Below are 21,017 nucleotides of genomic sequence, written 5' to 3' on the forward strand. Positions count from 1 at the left end.
TTTTTTATTCTTATTCTTTAATCTTTTTTTTACAGTCCAGTTCTTATCCCTCTCGATCTGCCCTCTGACAGTTCTTCATCCCATCTCAGGCCCCATCTTCAAGAGGATGTTCTCACCCCCCACCCCTCACTTAGACCTTCCTCTTCCCTAGAGCAAGTCATAACTGTTTATTACATTTCCTCATTGGGTATACTCTGATTTTTTTCTTAAACTCTTATACTTGTTTTTTTGTTTTTTTATGTATAGCTCTTGAAACCATCTTTATTAAACTGTCCTTGTTGATAATTACCTTTCTTCATCATTAGATGATAAATTCTTTGAAGCATAAGGGGGTATTTTCTGTTTATATTTAGAATTCTGTTACCTAGAATTGTGCCTGGTAAATGACAAGAGCTTAAAGTTAAATATTTATTAAATGGCTATGGATGAATATAGAGACTTTTTCTAATTATTTTCAAGATATATTTGACAGATATTAATAAGTCTTATATCTGTTAATGGGTACTTTTTGAAGTATTAAACAACTCACAAATTTGGGAATATATAGTAATAAAAGAGTAAGGTAAATGATAAGAGTTTAAAGTTAAATATTTATTAAATGGCTGTGGATGAATCGATTATAGACTTTTCCTAATTATTTCCAAGATATAGTCGACAGATATTAATAAGTCTTATGCCTGTTTTTGTTTTTTTGTTTTTTGTTTTATTATTGTTGTTGTTTTGAGACAGGGTTTCTCTGTATAGCCCTGGCTGTCCTGGAACTTACTCTGTAGACCAGGCTGGCCTCAACTCAGAAATCCGCCTGCCTCTGCCTCCCAAGTGCTGGGATTAAAGGCGTGCACCACCACTGCCCGGCAGTCTTAATGTCTGTTAATGGGTACTTTTTGAAGTATTAAACAACTCTCATAAATTTGGGAAAATATGGTAATAAAAGAGTAAGTATGTCTTTAAGAATTAGGTTTACTAAATTTTATAAAAGAGTAAGTTTTTCTTACTTGGAAGAATATTGTTCTCTCCTGTAGTTCCAGTGGAAATGGCACTTAGAGGTTGGTGCTTCAGTGCAGTTTAAATTGCTTGCTGTGCATGTGTGAGGTGATGGGCTTCAATCCCCAGCACTGGAAAACTACAACAGCAACAAAACATAGATAGTATGGCAGGGTCCTAAATGTTAACTTTCATGTTATTTCCAATCAGTAATAATTTTCCTTTCTTTTTAAAAAATTATTTGTAGATCTAACAGCTTTAATGCAGATAGAAACATAGGTAAGAGTCTTATTTTTTTTACTTTTATAAGTTGAAAGTATAAACAAAGATTAAGTGTTTTATTTTCATAATAAAAATATGAAACATAAAGCAGTTGAGGTCATGTTAAAAATGTAGCATCAGTACTTGATCATTCAAACATAAGAACTCCTTTTAGCAGATGGACCAGAATTTCTAGCACTTGGATTGGGGTAAAAAAAGATAAATTGGGTTTTGCAATTGAACCAGTGGTTTTTGTTTTTGATAAAGATGATTTTAAATGGTATTTTTTATTTGTTTATCACAAAAATGAGAAAGTATAAACAACAAGTACATAGACATTAATCAGGTTTAATATAGTCTCCTTTGGAATAATGACTGTATTGTTTGTTCTGCTTTCTAAGGAGGATGCTTAGACAGATTGGCTCTTCCTTGAAGTTGGAGGAATGTTTTTTTGTTAAAGGGAAAACACATCTGAAACTAAAAATTTAACATGAACCTTTCTCTGAAGGGCATGTCACTTCTGTGGTTATTTTGTACTTTAAGCCTTATTTCTAGATAATTTTCATTTCTAATAAATATTACCTCATGGGCTATCAAGCAACTGGGCTCTTATTTCTTTTGTTTAGATAAGTGTAACTATACCTTGTGGAAAGGACAACTTTTAAATAAAGGAAAGCTTCTATGTTATATTTCTTTGAGGTCGGCCAATCGTGCCTTCTTACCTGTCAAGCTGTAAGTATGTTGCACTAAGAGAAAATAGTGGGAAGGGCAGTGGGAGGGTGACAGGGAAGGGAGTAATGAGAATAGACTATAATCACACACACACACACACACACACAGAGGTTCTATTTCATAGGTTAATCTAAAAAGTTAATTTCAAAAATTAAGTAATTGACAGTAAAGGGGACTATCAGTTTCTTCTTTAGTTTTTTGTTTTCTTTTTTTTTTCTTTTTAAATTTTGCCTGAGGTTATTCTGGATTGAAACTCACTATATAGCCTGGGCAGTTCACTTGCGTCAGCCTTATATATGATAGATTTTAAGTATGCACCACCATTCCTGGCTTGCTTGCTGTTTATCTTTTGTCAATTTTAAATTTTACTGTGGCCCATTTAAAAACTTAAATATAAATGTTAAACATGTTTCTAAAATAGTTGATTTTGTAACTTCAGAAAGCTAATTAGCATACAAGCTCTGGTTCACTAATTTGAAGGTGACTAGTCAGATGTATGTTATATTCTGAGTGGCATTAAGTCTGAAAGGTGAGTTTAACATTTTATTCCTCTTAGATTTAGTTAGCAATTTATATATATATAATAGACTCAAAAGTTGGCCAATCTTATCTATGTATGCTGGCACATACTAGTAATCCTACTACTTAGGAGACTCAGGCAGCGGATCTTGAGCTCAAAGGCAGTCTTGGCTACATAGTGATTTCTAGACCTCTGTTTTGCAGACCATAGGGAAATCTGCTTTAAAACAAAAAGAAAAAAGGGGTGGTAGTGGTGGCTAAACATTTCTTTGTTGAAAAGAACTTTAATGTGGTAAGTTAATGTATATGTCCTACTCATATACATTAGAATTAAAAGTTTACTTACTAATATCAAGAAAACGATGTAAGTGCTTAAAGATGTAGGTCAGTGGTGGAATGCTTACCTACTGTACAACCCTTGGGTTTGATTATCTGTGTCTCCAAAAGATATGTCAGCTCATACTTTAAGTGTAAATGACAGCTATTTACTCCTTTTTGTTAGTAAAAATGGAATGTAGGATTAACTTCTGACATAAGAATCTAAGGTGGGCAATATTGCCAGTTGATTCTTACCTGTGTGTATCTACCCGAGCTTCCTGTATCAGGTCCTCTTTAGAACAGGGTGAGCTATTAATATTTTTTCCCATCAGTTGTATTTAGCTTACTGTCCTTGAGGGAAGGTTTCAGGTAACTGTTGGCTACAAGTTCACTGTGTGGCAGAGGATGACCTAGAACTTATAGTCCTTTCTTGAGACCACCACCCAAATGTTGACATTACAAGAATGCCACCACACCTGGTTATATCAGCATGGAGATTGAGTTCAGGGCCTTGTGTATGCTAGGCAAGCACTGAGCAAACTGCACTGTGTCCCCAGCCCCCACCCTCATTAAGTTTATTTTAATAATGTGTCTGATAACATTGCTAGAGCTAAAGATACAGGAATGCCAAACATACTCTTATATTTTCTTTCAGTCCTGAGAAGTTAGACGTTGAAACAGTTATGAGTATTGATTGTTTGAAACAGAAAATTCCTCCTTCATTTTTTTATAAAGACACATACGTGGGTCCTAATGAAGGTAAAGTAATTAAATTTCATTTACTGAAATATGTAAAAAGCAGGCCAGATTTTATATTTTACTGTGTATTTTTTCGGTTTCAGTTTTAAAGAATGGGATGTATTGTAGCCTTTATGAAGTTGTAGAAAAGACAAGAATTGGAAGTAACATGGAGTGTTTACTGCAAAAACTGGAGAAAGAAAAACTTGTGAGTGAAAAGTTTTAACTATTCCCATTATTCCTTGAAAATGTGTTATTTATGCTTTATTTTTGCTTTTGGAATTTCTACATGGTCTCTGTTGGATGCTCTCATTCAGTTGGTACTACTGTTACTGCTACTACTACTGCTACTAATAGTAGTAGCAGCAGTAGTACCAGTAATACTTTTTTATGGGTTCTTGTTGTGTAGTCTTATTTAGCCTGGAGTTTGCTATGTAAAGCAAATATAGTATTCTTTTTACCCAGGACAGTAGACTTTGTTTAGACCCATTTTTGTTTTTTGATACTTTTGTTTGTTTGTTTTTTGTTTTTTGGATTTGTTTTTTCGAGACAGGGTTTCTCTGTGTAGCCCTGGCTGTCCTGGAACTCACTCTGTAGATCAGGCTGGCCTCGAACTCAGAAATCCACCTGCCTCTGCCTCTGCCTCTGCCTCTGCCTCCCAGAGTGCTGGGATTACAGGCGTGCGCCACCACTGCCCGGCTTAGACCCGTTTTTATTATTCATTGTGATTATAAATATTATATGATTATCAAAAATATTTATGGAATACTGACTGAAACAGACTTTTGAACAAAGTTATTTAAATATAGTTTGTTTGAGGAGAAACAGTAGTTTTTTTTCTGAAAATTTTGTTTTTTTATTTTATGTATGTGTGTGTGTGTGTGTGTAGATGTGCACGCTCCTAGTTGTATGTGCCCTGTGTATACACTTGAAGCCTGTAGTTACCAGAAAAGGGTGTCAGATCTTGTGGAACTAGAGTTGCTGGTGGTTGTGAACCATGATGCTGGGAACGAAACGTAAGTCCTCTGAAAGAACAGGGGTTCCTAACTGCTGAACCTTCTCTATGTCTGATTCAAAAGAACATTTGGAGAATGTTTAAGAGATAAAATTATGTAACATGAATGATACTTATTAAGTAACTGTAAGATTAACAATTAGTTTGGTGTTTTTACTGTGATTTTGTTTTTGCCATAGTGAAGAGGTTTAATGTAATCTAGTAGTAGTTCTTTATACTTACTAGAAATTGTGTCTCTCTAAAAGTAGTAGTAATAATAAGATATGTATAACTTCTGTCTTCCCCAAACTACAGGTTCTTGTTAAACCTTTGGGAGACCGAGGATACCTTTTTCTTCTTTCTCCTTTCCAGATGGCTTCTCCATATGGTAGGTAATCTGGATTTAATTCTTACAGTTAAGAAAAAAAAAGTTAAAATACTTTGATGATGAAATTGGGTTTATTTTTCTTTTTAGAACATCAGACTGTCAAGTCTCGAATCCTCCATGCTTTATTTCTGTTTCAAGAACCTAGATGCCTAATTATTAGTAAGTTGTTTCTTAATGTTGAAGTATGCTTGTTGGTAGACAGTTATTGAAATCTTTTCAGTAAGGCTACATTCTGTCTCTTCTACATCCTACTTTTGAACATCTTGTGGAAATAGTAATATAAAACATGACTGATAAGTTCCCTCTCTCCAGTTTTTGTATGGTGTTACTGCTGGCTTTGAGGTTTTATTCTTAATGGTGAAACTTTGGTTTGGCTTTTTTCAGTGCTTTAGTGATGTTTGATTATAATTGTTTCAGTACTGCTGCTCATTAAGAGTTTTATGTGACACATTTCTTCTACTCATTAAAGTATCATATACCATATTAAACACGAGGCCTTTCAGAGTTGATTAGAATTTGGAATGTTTATGTTAGAGAAGATTTTGCTGTTTTACTTCTAACAGTAAACCTGAATACTGTATTAAGGAATTTTGGTAATGAGCTTACTTTTGAATTAAGCCTCTTTTTTTCAGTTGTGGCTACTCAGTGCATGGATATGTGCTTATAGGGAAATGTGTTTATATAAAGTTAAAGCTGTTATTTTATGAGAAAAAGGAATGACGTTATAGCAAACTGATACTGCTTAGAATCTCACATCTTGTTTTTTTCCCTCCACTCCTTGCAATTTGCTTGCCACCGTTTGTGTTAAATGTGGGTGAAAGAAGTGAAGATCATTAGTGAGTTGGTTTCTTTCCATTACAAATTTGTTTGGTCCCTGGCCTGTTTTAAGCAGAAGCACATTGCTCATCAGTCAGCTGTGCTATATGTGCATCAGAAGCAGACGGGAAGTGGCTCAGCATTGAAGTTCAAATGTTGCCATACTTAAGAAGCCATACTTAAGAAATACACATACTTGTATTTTATTCGTTTCCTTATTGCTAATATAGTTTACTCTTTTGTTTATTTGCAGCACAAAAAGGTGTAACGAATACAACACCACTGGAGAGGCATGTGAACTTACCAGATATATTAAAAATAGCTCAGTTTTTACAGTTTTCTCTGATTCAGTGTAGAAAAGAATTCAAAACTATAAACACTATAAATTTTCATTCTGTTGTTGAAAAGTATGTAAGTGAATTTTTTAAGCGAGGTTTTGGTTCGGGTAAGCGAGAATTTTTTATGTTTTCATATGATTCACGATTAGATGATAGAAAATTCCTATACTCAGCACCAAGAAATAAATCCCATATTGATGACTGCTTACATACCTATATTTATCAGCCAGAAATGTATCAGTTACCCATTTTTAAATTAAAAGAGCTATTTGAAGAAAATTGGAGACGCCAACAATTTAGTCCACTTTCAGATTATGAAGGTCAAGAAGAAGAACTGAATGGTTCAAAAATGAAATTTGGAAAACGTAATAATTCAAGGGGTGAAACTACCGATCCTGAACAGCAGAAGACGTCTCATTCTTTGGATTATGATAAGGATAGAGTCAAAGAATTGATTAATTTAATTCAATGTACAAAAAAAAATGTGGGTGGGGATCCAGATCCAGAAGATACAAAAAGCAAAAATGTCTTGAAGAGAAAGCTTGAAGATCTACCTGAAAATATGAAAAAGTTTGCCAAAACCAGTAATTCATCTGAAAGTTGTCATCTATATGAAGGTAAAATAACACCCTACCTTTTTTTAAAAAAAAAATTTATTTATTGTTATATGTAAGTACACTGTAGCTATCTTCAGACACACCAGAAGAGGGCGTCAGATCTCATTACGGATGGTTGTGAGCCACCATGTGGTTGCTGGAATTTGAACTCAGGACCTTCAGAAGAGCAGTTAGTGCTCTTAACCGCTGAGCCATATCTCCAGCCCCCAATACCCTACCTTTATGATAAAAGCCAAAACTCATCACCTTGGATCTGTTCTTCCCGTGTTAGAGATACTTCGATTACTAAGCCTAAGAGCGGAATACAAAATGTCCTGGGTATTTGGTTAGGTTTAGGTTTTATGGTTCTTTTGCCCCCATCTTTTTTTGATACAGGGTTTCACACTGGAGCTCTGGCTGACAAGGGATTTTTACCAGTTTTCCTTCCTCAGCTTCCCAGAGTGCACAATTGCAGATGTGAGCATGCCTGCCTGGCTTATTCAATATTGGTTGGTTGGCTTTTGAAGTTTTTACACTTTATTAATCCTATCCTTAGAAATATTACAGTGTCATAGCAGGGAAGTCACTGCAGTGGCTTTACACTTTGTCCTGTTGTTATCAACTTCAGCTTACTTTTTTGCTAGTACTAACATTAACCTTTGCAGTCTGCCAACTTTTCCATTTTATTTCCATTCATATGTTCCTTTAGCTGTTTGCTTGTGGTCCTTTGCTTTTTGAACAAGTTATGTTCTTCAAGTGTGTGCTAGTCCTCAGTTTTTCTTTGTACAATCCAAGAAAACAAACCATCTAGTTACCTTGCCACTAACAAAATGCGTTCTGAATCCAAATACAAGGCCCTGATTTGGTTTTGTATATTTCATATTTCCTGAATTTCTTCTATTGCCTTTCCACAGTGACAGACTTAATAGTCATTTATTTCCTTTGTGAAGTATTTGGTTGGTCATGAACTCTTCTGGTCTAGTTAATTACTATGTTATTTGTGATGATGACAGATCCTCAAGGAGCTAAAGAATAAATGATGTCTTCTGTTTTTGTAAAGAAAATTAGTATAAAATATAGTCACGGCCATTTATTTGTGTGTATATAGCTACTTTCACACTGAGATGGCAGAATTACAGCAAAGACTGTGTATGTCCCATGATATTTAAAATAGTTACAGTCTGATCTTACATAGAAAAACATTTACTCTGGTATGTCATATTTCTGAATTGCCTAGGTTGGACTAATACGATAAAGTGTACTCATTACTTTTAATCAGAGCTTGAAGTTACTTCCTATATTTCAAATTTTGTTTTTGCAGTGAGAGGTGTTTGATTATTTTAGGCTATTGCTTAAGACTGTGTGTGAAACAGTCTTCTAAATTAAAATTTCTTATAGTCAGGCATACAATTCCTGTTGTTGCTTTTCTATGCCCTTTTCAGTTAATAGAAATAGATTTTTGTCATAGTGTGTTTATTCCAAGTAAGTTAAATATTTATATAGGGTTTTAACATTTTTATACTGGCTAGTTCAAAAGCATGAAATGTGAGGCTTGAGGTTTTGTGCTCAGGAATCTTGCTGTAGTAATTCACATTCTTCCATTCTTTCATTTTTTTTTTTTTTTATTGAACGGTTTTATTTGTCTACTTTTCTAATGCATTTGTATCTTACTAGGTCGCACAGATTAATGTCCTTGCTTTATTATTTACTTTTATGCTCTGATTGAACCAAAAGCCTTGCTCATGCTAGATAAATGCTCTTCAGATCTCTTCTCTTTTTGATGCAGTTTACAGAGTCACCCAGATTGGCTTTAACTCAGGCCTTAGTCCAACTCTCTGTCTTCTCGCCTTGGCTTCCCATGTGTGTGTCCCCAGAGCCAGGACCTTTTTTTAAATTCTTGAATGATCTATGTGATAGTAATTACATGATATCTTTTAACTTTAAATTAAGATGAAATAAAAAATACATTTCACCAGCTGTACAAACTGTATTAGAACATAAAGGAACGAGCACTTAACCATCAAGGAAAGCTCTGTTGACCATGCTGTTGTTTTTTTATATGTAACTTTCAAGGCTTTTTCTTCATTTGATCTAGGTTTTTTTACTTTCAATGTCTATATCTTAGCTCTTTTGTGACCTTCTTAGTTGTTAGATTTCCTTAATCATTTCAGAATCCTCTCTGTGTTGTGTTGTTAACTTATTTTTAGTATTTGACTTTTCAAGACTGTTTCAGACTGATAAGGGTCTGGCATGCTCTTCCATGTATTCTTCAAATTTTCAGAAACAGTTATAGTAAAGGACATAGATACATTTAGTCCCTACCCATAAATGTCTAACAAGTGACTTTTAAGTTATATTTGACTTTTATAATATGTCATCCTGTCACAGAATGAGTATACTGGCTTTTAAAATACAAGAGAACTTTTCTTTCTTTTCCTCAGAATCTCCACAGACCATTGGCTTACTAGGACATGATCCTAACTTGAGATTGCAGCAGGAAGATGCAGGCAACACTGGAGAGATCCACAAACTTTATAATTGGCTATCGGAAACTCTAGCAAATGCACGACACTCAGATGGATTCCTGACAGATACAGTCAACAAGGCCTTAGGATTGAGTAGCACTGGTACCTATGAAGAGCTAAAGCAAAAGTGTGATTATGAGTTGAACCATACTTTAGATAAAAAAGAACGTGAGCATCCTGCTTGTACTACAAAAATTGAAAATGTGCATTTTAAGGATGCTCAGAGCCCACTGCTAGAAGTTGATGCAACATCTGTAAAGTATCCTACTCTTCTGTCTAGCAGTGAGGTAGGCATTAACCATAAGCTACATTTTAAAGAGTAAGCATAACCTACTGGTTATTGTGTGTGTGTTCTTAAGAGAGTATAGGCATACTTCAGGGAGTATGGCTTTTCCTTTCCAAAAGAACAAAGACACTCTTAAGTGAAAGTGTTTGTCCGGGAGGGTGATTCTAAGCTATTCTTGTTGAAAAAAGGTAAATACTAAGTACTTGTTTCCTATATGCTTGTGTGCTTTATATAATCTAAAGTTTACCTATTATGATCAAACCTAGGACTGCATTGTCAGATTAGCATAGCTAGAAACCCTGGCTGCTTTATGCTTTAACAGAAGCAAGGTGAGGCAGATGAAGCAACTTACCTTTGTAACATAGTGTCATAAATTAAGTGTTTATTGTGCAAATACAAATGAATAGCTTTTGGGATTATATTTGAGGTAATTCTTAGTTTTGCTTAATAAGGAATTCAGTTTGTTTATGTATGGTTTGTGCTTAGTAGACAAGTCATTTCCTGTATTAGTACTTTCCTAAACAAGTAGCTGAATCAATGAGAGATAATACAAGATAGCTCTATATTCTTCTATTTATTTACTTATTTACTTATTTATTTATTTATTATATGTAAGTACACTGTAATCTTCAGACACCCCAGAAGAGGGCATCAGATCCTATTACGGATAGTTGTGAGCCAACATGTGGTTGCTGGGATTTGAACTCAGGACCTTCAGAAGAGCTGAGCATAGCTAATTTTTTTCTTGTGTGTTTGAATAAAAGTTATGTATGCATGTCTCAGCCTTTCTGTATTTAGTTTTTGGATATTTATTTTAAGGAGAAGATGGTGGTAGGAGGTTTATGTGGTAGGCATTGAAATATGAAGTTGTAGTGTTAGTATTTCTCAGTTATGTTTAATGAGAGTGGGCTGAGTATTGCCTGCTTCCCTTTTTGTAACTATATTCCCAGTTACTTAAGTATTGTCTGTTGGTATTTTTAAATAACAATAACAATTAACAATAACAAATATATTGCATATAACATTTAAATCTTTAAATCAACACCAATTTTACATGTGTGGTGTGTGTATTAAAGACCTTTTTATTTATTTTATTCTTATGAGTGTTTTGCCTGCTTGTCTGTATATGTACCAAATGCCACCCTAGTGTCCTCTGAGAGCAGTAGAGCTGTCAGATGTTTTAGAAGAACTAGAGTTAAGATGTGAGCTGCCATGTGGGGGCTGGGAATTGAAACTTTGTTTTCTGCAAGAATAATTAGTGTCCTTTTATTGCTAAGCCATCTCTCCAGGTCAAAATATCTTTTTATAATTTTTTTTTTACTGTATTTTAATTTTGTGTATATGTGTGAAATTCAGAGGATAACTTTTGAAAGTCCATGCTCTCTTTCCATTGTGTGGATCCTGGCAAAAGCTACTTTAGGTCATCAGGCTTGGTGGCAAGTGCCTTTATCCACTAAGCCATCTTGCCAGTCTCCAGATAATCTTTAATGATAATATATATTGGTTATTTTATTCATTTATTATGGGGAGGTGTGTTTGTTTATGACAGTTTTACTCTGAACCTGTGGCTGGCCTAGAACACATTATATAAACCTGGTTAACCTCATATTTTTGATCTTCCTGCTTTGCCTTTTGATCCTGATTATAGGCAAATGCAACTAGGCCTAGCCTTGGCAAAATATATTTTAATGTGATGCTAGATAATTACATTACCATATTGCTTTTCCTCATTTGTAATGTGTAGTCTGAAGTTTGTACATCTGCTGTGAGGAAGTAGTATAGTCTTGATATTAAAATTAAAAGGAAAACTATTAAATGCATGTACTTCTATTTCTAGGATCTGAATTTAATTAATGTCAGTAATTTTGAAGAGTGCAGTCTCTGTCCCACTGTTTCCATTGAGCATGGATTCCTTAGACAGCATTCTAAGTCAAATGATGATGAAGAGACAGAAATACATTGGAAATTGATCCCAATTACAGGTAAGGAGTAGTAAACTCATTCAGTGATAGGTTTGCTTCCTTTTACTCAAGGACCAGTTTCTTGGAGAGTTTTATTTTTTTTAGATTCCAGTCTTGGGTCACAAGGTACCTATCTTACTTGGCTCTGCCATGAGTCTTTATTTTGAGCATTATATTGTTTATCACTATTCTTCATTGACATCAGCAAGTATCTGCAAAAGGGGCCTATTAATGTAAGGATTTAAGGCATAGTTACTGTTGTGGAGTTTAGCGTGCATATTATCAATTGAAAACTGTTGATAACAACTTAGAGAAGTAGGTGTTGGATGAAGTGATGCTGTTTGGGTAGCCATTACTTTTCAACTCTAACTTAAACTTCACTACCACAAGCTTGTCTGGTATCTAGAATGTGGTCATATTGAGGCTCATCTGTGTAAAGGAAATTTGATTTCCTAATGGTTTATTCTGGAGCTCAGCCTGAAAATACCAAATGCAAATACCTAATGAAAGCTTATTGAACCACTGGTGTTTGACAGTTGTTGAAAGATTGTCATTTGAAATATTTTTACTTGTCCATGCACACACTATATGTTCTTAGTATTCCAACTTCTTATTCATGTTTGCTAGTTCACTATATTTGGAATTGTTTTCTGGGCACATCTTTTCTATTCCTGTACCTTTATTTAGCCTTTGGAAAGAAATCGAAGGAAGAATGACTTGCTGAAAAGTAGATGGCTTGTGACCTGTAGGGAGTCTGAGAAGAATTTCTAAAACTTGATGAGTTTCCGTGGGCTCCAGCACTTCATGCTTCTGTGCTTCATACCTTATGGAGAAGGCAAGAGACCCTAGTCCTGATGCTAGAGAGGGAGTTGATTATCTTGTGAAATTGGAGGCATACTGATCCTTGGAAATAAATAGAAAGTAGTTTTAGGTGTGGTTATCTTAACCTTTCTTCATTTAAACACCTTCATAATTGCTGTTGAGTTGTTTAAAGAAGTAATATAGGTGTTGATCTTCTACATCACTTGAGTGGAAAGGGAAACAACTTCCCATTTCCAAATGACCTTTCAAAAATGTTTAGGCAAAAGAAGGAATATTCCTTTGTTAGCATTTGTGGTTATCTGAAAGGTGCCTAATAGGCGTCACTGATATCTGAAGAGAGTCTACAAATCTAATGGATGCTTTCCTCAGGAGGGAATGCAGGAAGCCCAGAAGACCAGCATGGGAAACATGGTGAGAAACAAACCCCAGGTGAGAAGGCTCACTTTGCTTTTCTTCTCAATGTGCCCTTCTTCAGAATTGCCAGTTGCATTCTGGTTCTTCAAGTAGGGCATGGATTTACTTTGTGCTCCATACAGAGATGTCTAGGCAAGATCTCTTAACTATCATTTTGAAATTATTAATTGTATCAGATATCTTTGTTACACACATAATCTGTGTTGTCTAGCTGATCGGGTGACTTAGGAAAATGAAAATGTTTTTCTTAATGTGTTTCTTCAGATAGTCTATAAGAACCAATCTTTATTTTAAAATAACAGAATGTAAAAACAATTTTTTCCTTTTCATATTCTGTTCATAATCTTGAAATTTTTTTGGCCTACTTTTTAAGTAAAATCTAACTTCTGCAGAAGGTTTAAGATACTGAAATCTAGTTGCAGTAGATACATAGATGATAGTCTCCTTTGTGTGAATGAGCTCAAATTCTACTTCACTGTGTGTGTTTGTGGCATTCTCTTGCCTGAGAATGGTAGTGATCTATTTAAATGTTTCCATTTGTTTTAATACCTTACTCTTTAAGAAATCTTATGGATCTTTTTTTGTTATTATTTTAATTTAGGAAGAAAGACTTTTAGTATTCTTGGAGAAGGCTGAAGATTTTTTCTAGTTAAGCTAAATGGCTTTCTTTATAAAGTAACTCTTCTCATAATTTTCTTCAAGAAGATCTTTATCTCCTAGGAACGATGATTTATCTTTAAAGTACGCAAAGTTTTAGTGTATAGCTCAATCTTCATATAAGTATAAACTGTGTGACTGCTACCCAAGTCAAGATGTACAACAGTCCCAGGACCCTTCACTATTTTCTTCTGTATTTTCTTGGGCCATAATATCTCCATTCACAACAGGTGGCCACTAATCTCATTTTCTTTACCATATTTTTAATTTTCGTCTTGGTAAATTGAATCCACTCATGCCTTTTTGGCTCTTTCATTCAACTTTATGTCAAGGTTTCATTTATTCTGTGTATTGTCAGTAATTCTTTGTAGGAGAAACAGTTACCTTGTTTGAACTTCATACTGTTCTATAGACATACACTTTTCTTTTCCTTGAGACATTGTATTTATATTTTGTAAAGTTAGATCTAAGTGATATTGCCTTATGAGAAATAATGCATTCTCTTCACATGTTAAAAGTCAGATGACTGGTACTTTGTCAACAATCAGTAAAATAACACACATTATGGACACTGATGAAGATGAACTTTTAAAAACATGTTCTTAAAATCATTTGGAGTAATTTATACAAAATAAAATTGAATGGTCTTTAGTCACAATTTAGAGAAATTTATTTTGCTTTATTTAATAAAGTAACTTGTGGGTGTGTATTAGGAAGGAGGAGTACATTCGACTATATAGATGTGAATATATATATCTAGCCTACTTTATATATGGAGGCTAGAGGAAACTTTGGTTTCTTCCTGTATTGCTTTGAGACAGGGTCTTCACTGAACCAGAAGCTTGCCCTTTGAGTTAGGCTGTTTTGCCAGCAAGTCCCTGAGGTTTACCTCTCTCAACCCCACAATGTAACAGGCATGAACATCCATGTCTGGCATTTTCCATGGATCCCGGAGATTTGAATTGTGGTTCCAATGTTTGTATAACAAGAGCTTTTACCCACTGATTATCCCTCTAAAATTATTATGGTTGTTATTATTGCTACTATTATTACTGAAACTCTGTATAAGGCAGGGTTTCCCAGTGTAGCCCTGGCTGTCTTTGAACTAGGTGTGTAGGTGAAGCTGGCCTTGAACTCACAGATATGCCTGCCTCTGCCTCCCAAGTGCTAGGATTAAAGATTGTCTGCTCAATTCCTGGCTTGCCCCTATAAATTTATAATATGGAAGACTTTACATAGGTATTTAAGTTACATTAATTTTTTTAAAAGATGTTTAAAATTCATATCTTCATGGTTTCCCCACACCCTCTCCCAGTGGTCTGGTGGTTCAAGCCTAGCTCTTATTTCAAACATATGTTAAAGACATACAACTATATTGTCATAAAATAAATGTATTAAAAATCACCTATATTTTTAAAACTTGTTTTTTAATCAAAATAGTTGCTCTCAATTTATCTAGTACTCAGGATACCGGGGCAGGAAGATTTATGAGTTCAAAGCTACCCTTACTCCACCTCAAAAAAACAAAACGGAATTGGGGGGGGGGTTTAAAAAAAACAAAAAAATGTAAAAAAAAAATGTATTAAGTATGTTTGCTTTGTCCTCAATAGATCAATCATTGGTTACCAACTTCTTATATACCTGTCTATATAATTTTATATGCATTTAAAACTAATGCATGTTTAATGTTGTAAATTTAAGTGTAGAATATTCACTATTTCTTAGTCTTAAAGAATTTGAGCTTTATATTTCATATAGTTTTAATTGTTGACAAATTGGATGTTTTGCTTGCTTTCTTGTTTTGTCATTTGTGCCTGCTGTTCTGTAAGTGTTTTTGCAGTAACTGAATGCAGTGGTCATGACATTGTAAAAAGTGCAAGTGGGGATAATAGAAGTGGAATTTTTTTTGTAGAAAGAACGCACAGCTGCATCCGAGCATAAACTTGGATTGTAAAGTCACTGTAGGTACTATAGGTTTGAAAATTTATAAATGTACTTTCTGATTTAGAGTCACCATTTTCTATACTACAGTAGTAATATGTTAGCTAATCAATCATGTTAGCTAAGACTTAAGGACATTTTTTTTTTGTTTTTCAATCTTATAATTGTGTTGATAAATTTTTAGGCAAAAATCTTGACTTATTTTTAAAACTATATTACTGTAAATCAATGTTAAATATATTTTCCTCTTATATTTAAAAATAGACTTAGGGTGATTGTTTAGAAAAGTAGTTTTAAAAACTTAATCATGCCAGGCAGTGGTGGTGCACGCCTGTAATCCTAGCACTCTGGGAGGCAGAGGCAGGCGGACTTCTGAGTTCCAGGCCAGCCTGGTCTACAGAGTGAGTTCCAGGACAGCCAGGGCTATACAGAGAAACCCTGTCTCAAAAAAACCAAATCCAAAAAAACCCAAAAAAACAAAAAAACTTAATCATATTTGAATTTAAGGTTTATGGGGAAAACAACAGTATGATCTCATCAAAAGTTGCAGTCTCATTACTGTTGGGTTACACAAAGACTTTGTAATCTAAAATTCCTAGCTTTCCTGTTTCTTATGGAATTATTTACAAATTAAATGAAAATACTTGAGGGTATTATCAATTGTACTACTTAATGCAGCTATGAAATATGTTCAATTCCTATATTGTTGAGCCTTTCTTTCCTGACAGAATGAGTCTGGTAGGCTGTAGGTGATGCATTAGCCAACTTATATGCAAGGGCTAGCCTAAAAATAAGTAGTCAATTTTCTAAGATCTTTATGCTGCAATGTTTCTGTTGTTGGGCTTTCTTCCAGTTAGATTTCATTCTTAAACTAACACAGCACTGTCATGACTTGGCCGTGAAATACAGCAGTATAATAGTCTGCTAACATCAGATGGATAGACAGACTGGTAACAGCATTATAATATCTGCTAACATCAGATGGGTAGAATGATCATTCTTACATTAACACGGCATTGTCATGACTTGCATGGAATACAGCAGTATAATATCTGCTAACATCAGATGGATAGACTGGCAGGAAAGCAAAAATGGAAGTGACTTAACATTTGTTCATGCCAGTCGGGCACTGGTTGGTTTTTATTTTTTGTTTTTATTTTTATTGTTGCTGTTGTTTTTTTTAAAGATTTATTTATTATATGTGAGTATACTATAGCTGTCTTCAGACAACACCAGAAGATATCAGATCTCATTACATACAGATGGTTGAGAGCCACCATGTGGGTGCTGGGATTTGAATTCAGGACCTCTGGAAGAGCAGTCAGTGCTCTTAACCACTGAGCCATCTCTCCAGCCCTTTATTATTTTTAAACCTTATTTTAAAGAGGCACTTTTGAACACTTGGAAGAAACTTTCAGTGGTTGTTATTGAAATCCAAATGTAGCCTATAAGTAGAGCAGATAGGACATGGGGCTTATACAATTTTTTGAAGTTTTAAATTGACTTTGCAGTGGATATTTTTAAATATATACCTGAGCTGATGTGTTTTTAACTGAGTTTTTGTTTGTTTGCTTTTTAATGCTACCCATTTGGATTGTTCTTATAATAAACTCTTCTTATATAGGAATGAAATCACCAGCAGAACAACTGGTGTGTCTGCCACCAGCGGAGGCCTTTCCTAATGATCCCCGGGTCATCAATAGAGAAAGAAGCTGTGATTACCAGTTTCCATCCTCTCCGTCTACAGACACTGTAACAGGCACCACTGAGGAGGCCACTGTAGCAGGCCAGGCGAGGACAGTGGAAGAGCAGTGCGTGCCAGCAGCAGAGCTTCCTGCAGTAAGCGAGACTACAGAGAGTACAGTGTTAGCAGAGTTCCATGTCTTCTCTAGAAAGATTGAAGAGATTTTGAAGCAGAAGAATGTTTCATATGTTAGTACAATCTCCACACCTATCTTTTCAGCACAAGAGAAGATGAATCGCCTTTCTGAGTTCATATATTCTAAGACTTCTAAAGCTGGTGTTCAGGAATTTGTAGATGGTTTGCATGAAAAACTAAATACTATTATTATTAAAGCATCAGCTAAGGGTATGAATTTGCCATCAGTAGTAAGCCCTAATCACTCTCATACTGCAGCAGCATTGACTTCTCTGGGAAGGCATGTTGTATCAATTTCCTCAAGTGACTTCAACGGTAAAAACCTTTTTGAGCCACTCTGTTCTGAACATTTAAAAGATAACAGCTCTAATGAACAGTATTCCTCTTCAGTGGAAGTAGCAAAGAATCAGCCGCACCACTGCAATGAGTTAATGTTGACTTCTGATCACACTGTACCTGGTGATACTGTCCTGGAGCCCATAGAAAAAGAAATAACAAAATCACCCAGTGATATAACCATTTCTGCACAACCAGCACTTTCAAATTTTATAAGCCAGTTAGAACCTGAAGTATTTAATAGTTTGGTTAAAATCATGAAAGATGTCCAGAAAAATACTGTGAAATTTTACATTCATGAAGAAGAGGAGAGTGCGCTTTGCAAAGAAATAAAGGTAACTAATGAGAAGGTATTCTTAGTGCTATATATACTCAGTGATCTGAACTCTGCAAATTGAATTTTAAAGGTAGCCATAATATATTTTCTGAATTTAGTAATTCATAGAAGTGCATTGAACTAAACATAGAACCTATGATCTCAATATTGTGGGTGTTAGACTCTTTGTTTGTTTAATTTTAGATTGTTTGGATATATGAGTATAAGGGCTTCCTGGGGCTGTAGCTAACTAAGTTGGATCCCTACTGTTAGGGAGATAAGGAAGAAACCTCTGATCATATTGCAGATTGACTTAATTTTTTAAAACTTTTCTAAGTTTTTATTACTGGTGGGTGCTATAAGGTGTGTGTGTGGAAGGCCTAGGTAATTTGTGAGAATCAATTCTCATCACTAAGCCGGCCCTGGGGAATAATTAACTCATGTAGTTAGGCTTGGTAGCAGGTACTTTTACCTGCTGAACCATTTTGCTAGCCTTTTTATTTAGAGATTTAAAATAAGGCCATGTTTATTTGCTTTTTTATGAATGAGAAGGAAAATTACAGAGTGGTAATTAAATTCTGGTGTTCATCTCATGGGGTTTTATCAGTCCAATCAGTAGTAAACACCTGTCCAGAAATGGCATAATAATACATTTATTTGTCATTTCTTTTTTTTTTTTTTTTTTAAAGATTTATGTATGTGAGTACACTGTTGCTGTCTTCAGACACACCAGAAGAGGGCATCAGATCTCATTAGAGATGGTTGTGAGCCACCATGTGGTTGCTGGGAACTGAATTCAGGACCTCTGGAAGAGTGGTCAGTGCACTTAACCACCGAGCCATCTCTCCAGCCCTATTTGTCATTTCTTGCTATCTTGTCCGCCTCAGAGCTTTTGGGGGGGGGGGGGGAGGTTATTATTTTTTTGGTTTTTTGGAGACAGGGTTTCTCTGTGTAGCCCTGGCTGTCCTGGAACTCACTCTGTAGACCAGGCTAGCCTTGAACTCAGAAATCCTCCTGTCTCTGCCTCCCAGAGTGCTGGGATTACAGGCGTGTGCCATCACCCCACTCCCCTACCCTACCTCCACCCCTGCCCGCCCACCCCCACCCCCTGGCTTCTGGAAACATTTCGAACACAGAAATCTGTACATAGCCCATAACTGTATGTTGGTATAGTGTAGGCAAGGCTTAAGCTGAGCACTGTCCTTACGTGGTCATTGTAATTCTCCCTTTTAATAAATGGATTGTTAAACACATCTATATTGAAGAAATAGGATGAGGTAATATTCTCTATGGATGGAGTTTTGAATTATAGCATGTTATTATTTATACAGAATAAGAGATTATCTCATATAAATTGTATCTCATATAAGATTTAGATTGGAGCATTATTTTTTTGTTTGTTCTTTTAAAGATGGCTTCACCATGGCTATCCTGGAACTCATATATAGTCCAGGTTGGTCTCAAACTCTAAGAGATCCACCTACCTGACCCTGCTTCAGGGGTGCTCCTGGCAGGGTACTTTAGTTCTTTTAGTCAGTATTCACTGTAAATTTTCTTGCAAAACTATTAGGATAAAAGATTATTAATAACAACTTAAACTTCTAAGTATTTCTTAGACTATATCAATTAAACAGTAGTATCCAGAATAATTTAAATTATGAAGTTTTTTTTTAATGTAAAAAGATGATAGTCTCCAGCAGCCCTGTCAAATAATTTACCTTCTTCTCATTAATAAACTAATCTGAGAACTTCCTAAAAATTTCAGAGTTGAAGGCAAAAATGGTGTTTCATATTAGCTATACAAAATGTCGTGGTGAGTGGTAAGCCACTTGTCTCACAACCTGGGTTTTGATTATGCTGTTTGACCAGATCTGCTACAGATGAGAAAATTTATCTCCTATGCCTGTGGAATGAAAATGTCCCCTCCAGGATCACACAGTTTGCTTCAGGGCTAAGGGTTTTAATAGGAGGCAAAGTACAATGGAACTCAAGGGTTTACTTACTATCCATGTCCTGTGGAAGGTAATAATTTGTTACCAACATTGAGAAAAATACTAGATGGTTGAGGCTGCTGTATTTGAAGATGTAAATTTGGCAGAAATGGTAAAATTAGTTCTGGATACCATTGCTCATAGCTCATACATTGAATCCTTTTTGGATGAAATGATCTTCAGTGGTCATACATATACTCTGAAAGAAGCATTTCTGGTAATAGTATCCCAAATACCTAAGCCAGCCTAAGGAAAGCAAACAGATAAGAGAGTAGCTAATATCAGGTCTTTGGTTTACCAGACTGGAGGTCAGTGGGGGTGTCCTGGGCTTACTGTACTAGTGGAGGTAAGTGGGTCAGGAGTCTAGACTAACCCATTGTTCTGATAGCAGTTAAGTTTTATTAAATATGCATTCTGACATTGTGTCTGTTTATACCATTAAGGGTGGATATGATGACCTCTATTCTATGGTCTTGTAAAGTAAAAGTTCATAGTCTTCTAGGTAAAGCTTATCAGCTAGTAGTGCATTTTTCATGTTTGCTAGAAAGTTTGTTAATGTTGACTTAGTTGTTTTTCTTTGACAGGAGTATCTCACCAAATTAGGCAATACAGAATGTCATCCAGATCAGTTTTTGGAGAGAAGATCAAACTTGGATAAACTATTGATTATTATTCAGAATGAAGACATTGCAGGTTTCATTCACAAGGTAGACAAAGTCCAGTTCACTATTTTGTTTTCTAAAACTATCTCATTGTTAAGTCTTATTCTGAGAACAAAGATTTTGTTTTTAAGATAATTTCTTAAGTACTTGTCCAGAGCCAGCTTGTGAGAATTGAGTATTTGCAAAACTTTTTAAGTTACTGTGTGTTAGGAATCTTTCCTTTCATTCAGATTAGTTAAGATATGCTGGATTCTTAACTGTAGAGGTAAGGGGTGTTCTGCTAACTCTCTGTATTGTAATCTATATTTGAATGTGCAGACAACCTTTTGGATTTGAGATATGTTAACCTGATCTCCAGAGCTTACCTCAGACTGTCTTCTTACTACTATTCTTGCACTCTGGGCTCTCTTTCCACCCCATCTTTTTGAGCAAGAATTCTATGAAGCCTAGAAAGACTCCAGCTATGCAGCCTAGGCTGACCTCCTAACCCCCTTTCTCTGTATCTCAAGTGGTATGATACAGATATGTGCCACCACATCTAGC

At 35.2% G+C, this 21,017-nt stretch overlaps 1 protein-coding gene across 4 annotated transcripts in view; it reads left to right on the plus strand.

Moving 5' to 3' along the window:
- The window catches only part of Tasor (transcription activation suppressor), a 45,675-nt gene that overhangs the window by 19,518 nt on the left and 5,140 nt on the right, over window positions 1-21,017 (plus strand). For 2 of the 4 annotated variants that reach the window (XM_052189956.1, XM_052189958.1), the window contains exons 8-19: window positions 1,232-1,263; window positions 1,872-1,977; window positions 3,470-3,573; window positions 3,657-3,760; window positions 4,862-4,934; window positions 5,022-5,093; window positions 6,004-6,705; window positions 9,126-9,496; window positions 11,333-11,477; window positions 12,648-12,707; window positions 16,915-17,840; window positions 20,397-20,519. In XM_052189956.1, the coding sequence (XP_052045916.1) occupies window positions 1,232-1,263; window positions 1,872-1,977; window positions 3,470-3,573; window positions 3,657-3,760; window positions 4,862-4,934; window positions 5,022-5,093; window positions 6,004-6,705; window positions 9,126-9,496; window positions 11,333-11,477; window positions 12,648-12,707; window positions 16,915-17,840; window positions 20,397-20,519 (2,818 nt within the window). The remainder of the gene's footprint in view (window positions 1-1,231; window positions 1,264-1,871; window positions 1,978-3,469; window positions 3,574-3,656; window positions 3,761-4,861; window positions 4,935-5,021; window positions 5,094-6,003; window positions 6,706-9,125; window positions 9,497-11,332; window positions 11,478-12,647; window positions 12,708-16,914; window positions 17,841-20,396; window positions 20,520-21,017) is intronic. The other 2 variants (XM_052189957.1, XM_052189959.1) reach the window with 1 other exon arrangement.

This window comes from Apodemus sylvaticus, chromosome 8, assembly GCF_947179515.1.
Source record: "Apodemus sylvaticus chromosome 8, mApoSyl1.1, whole genome shotgun sequence".
In the NCBI taxonomy this organism is placed as follows: Eukaryota; Metazoa; Chordata; class Mammalia; order Rodentia; family Muridae; genus Apodemus; species Apodemus sylvaticus.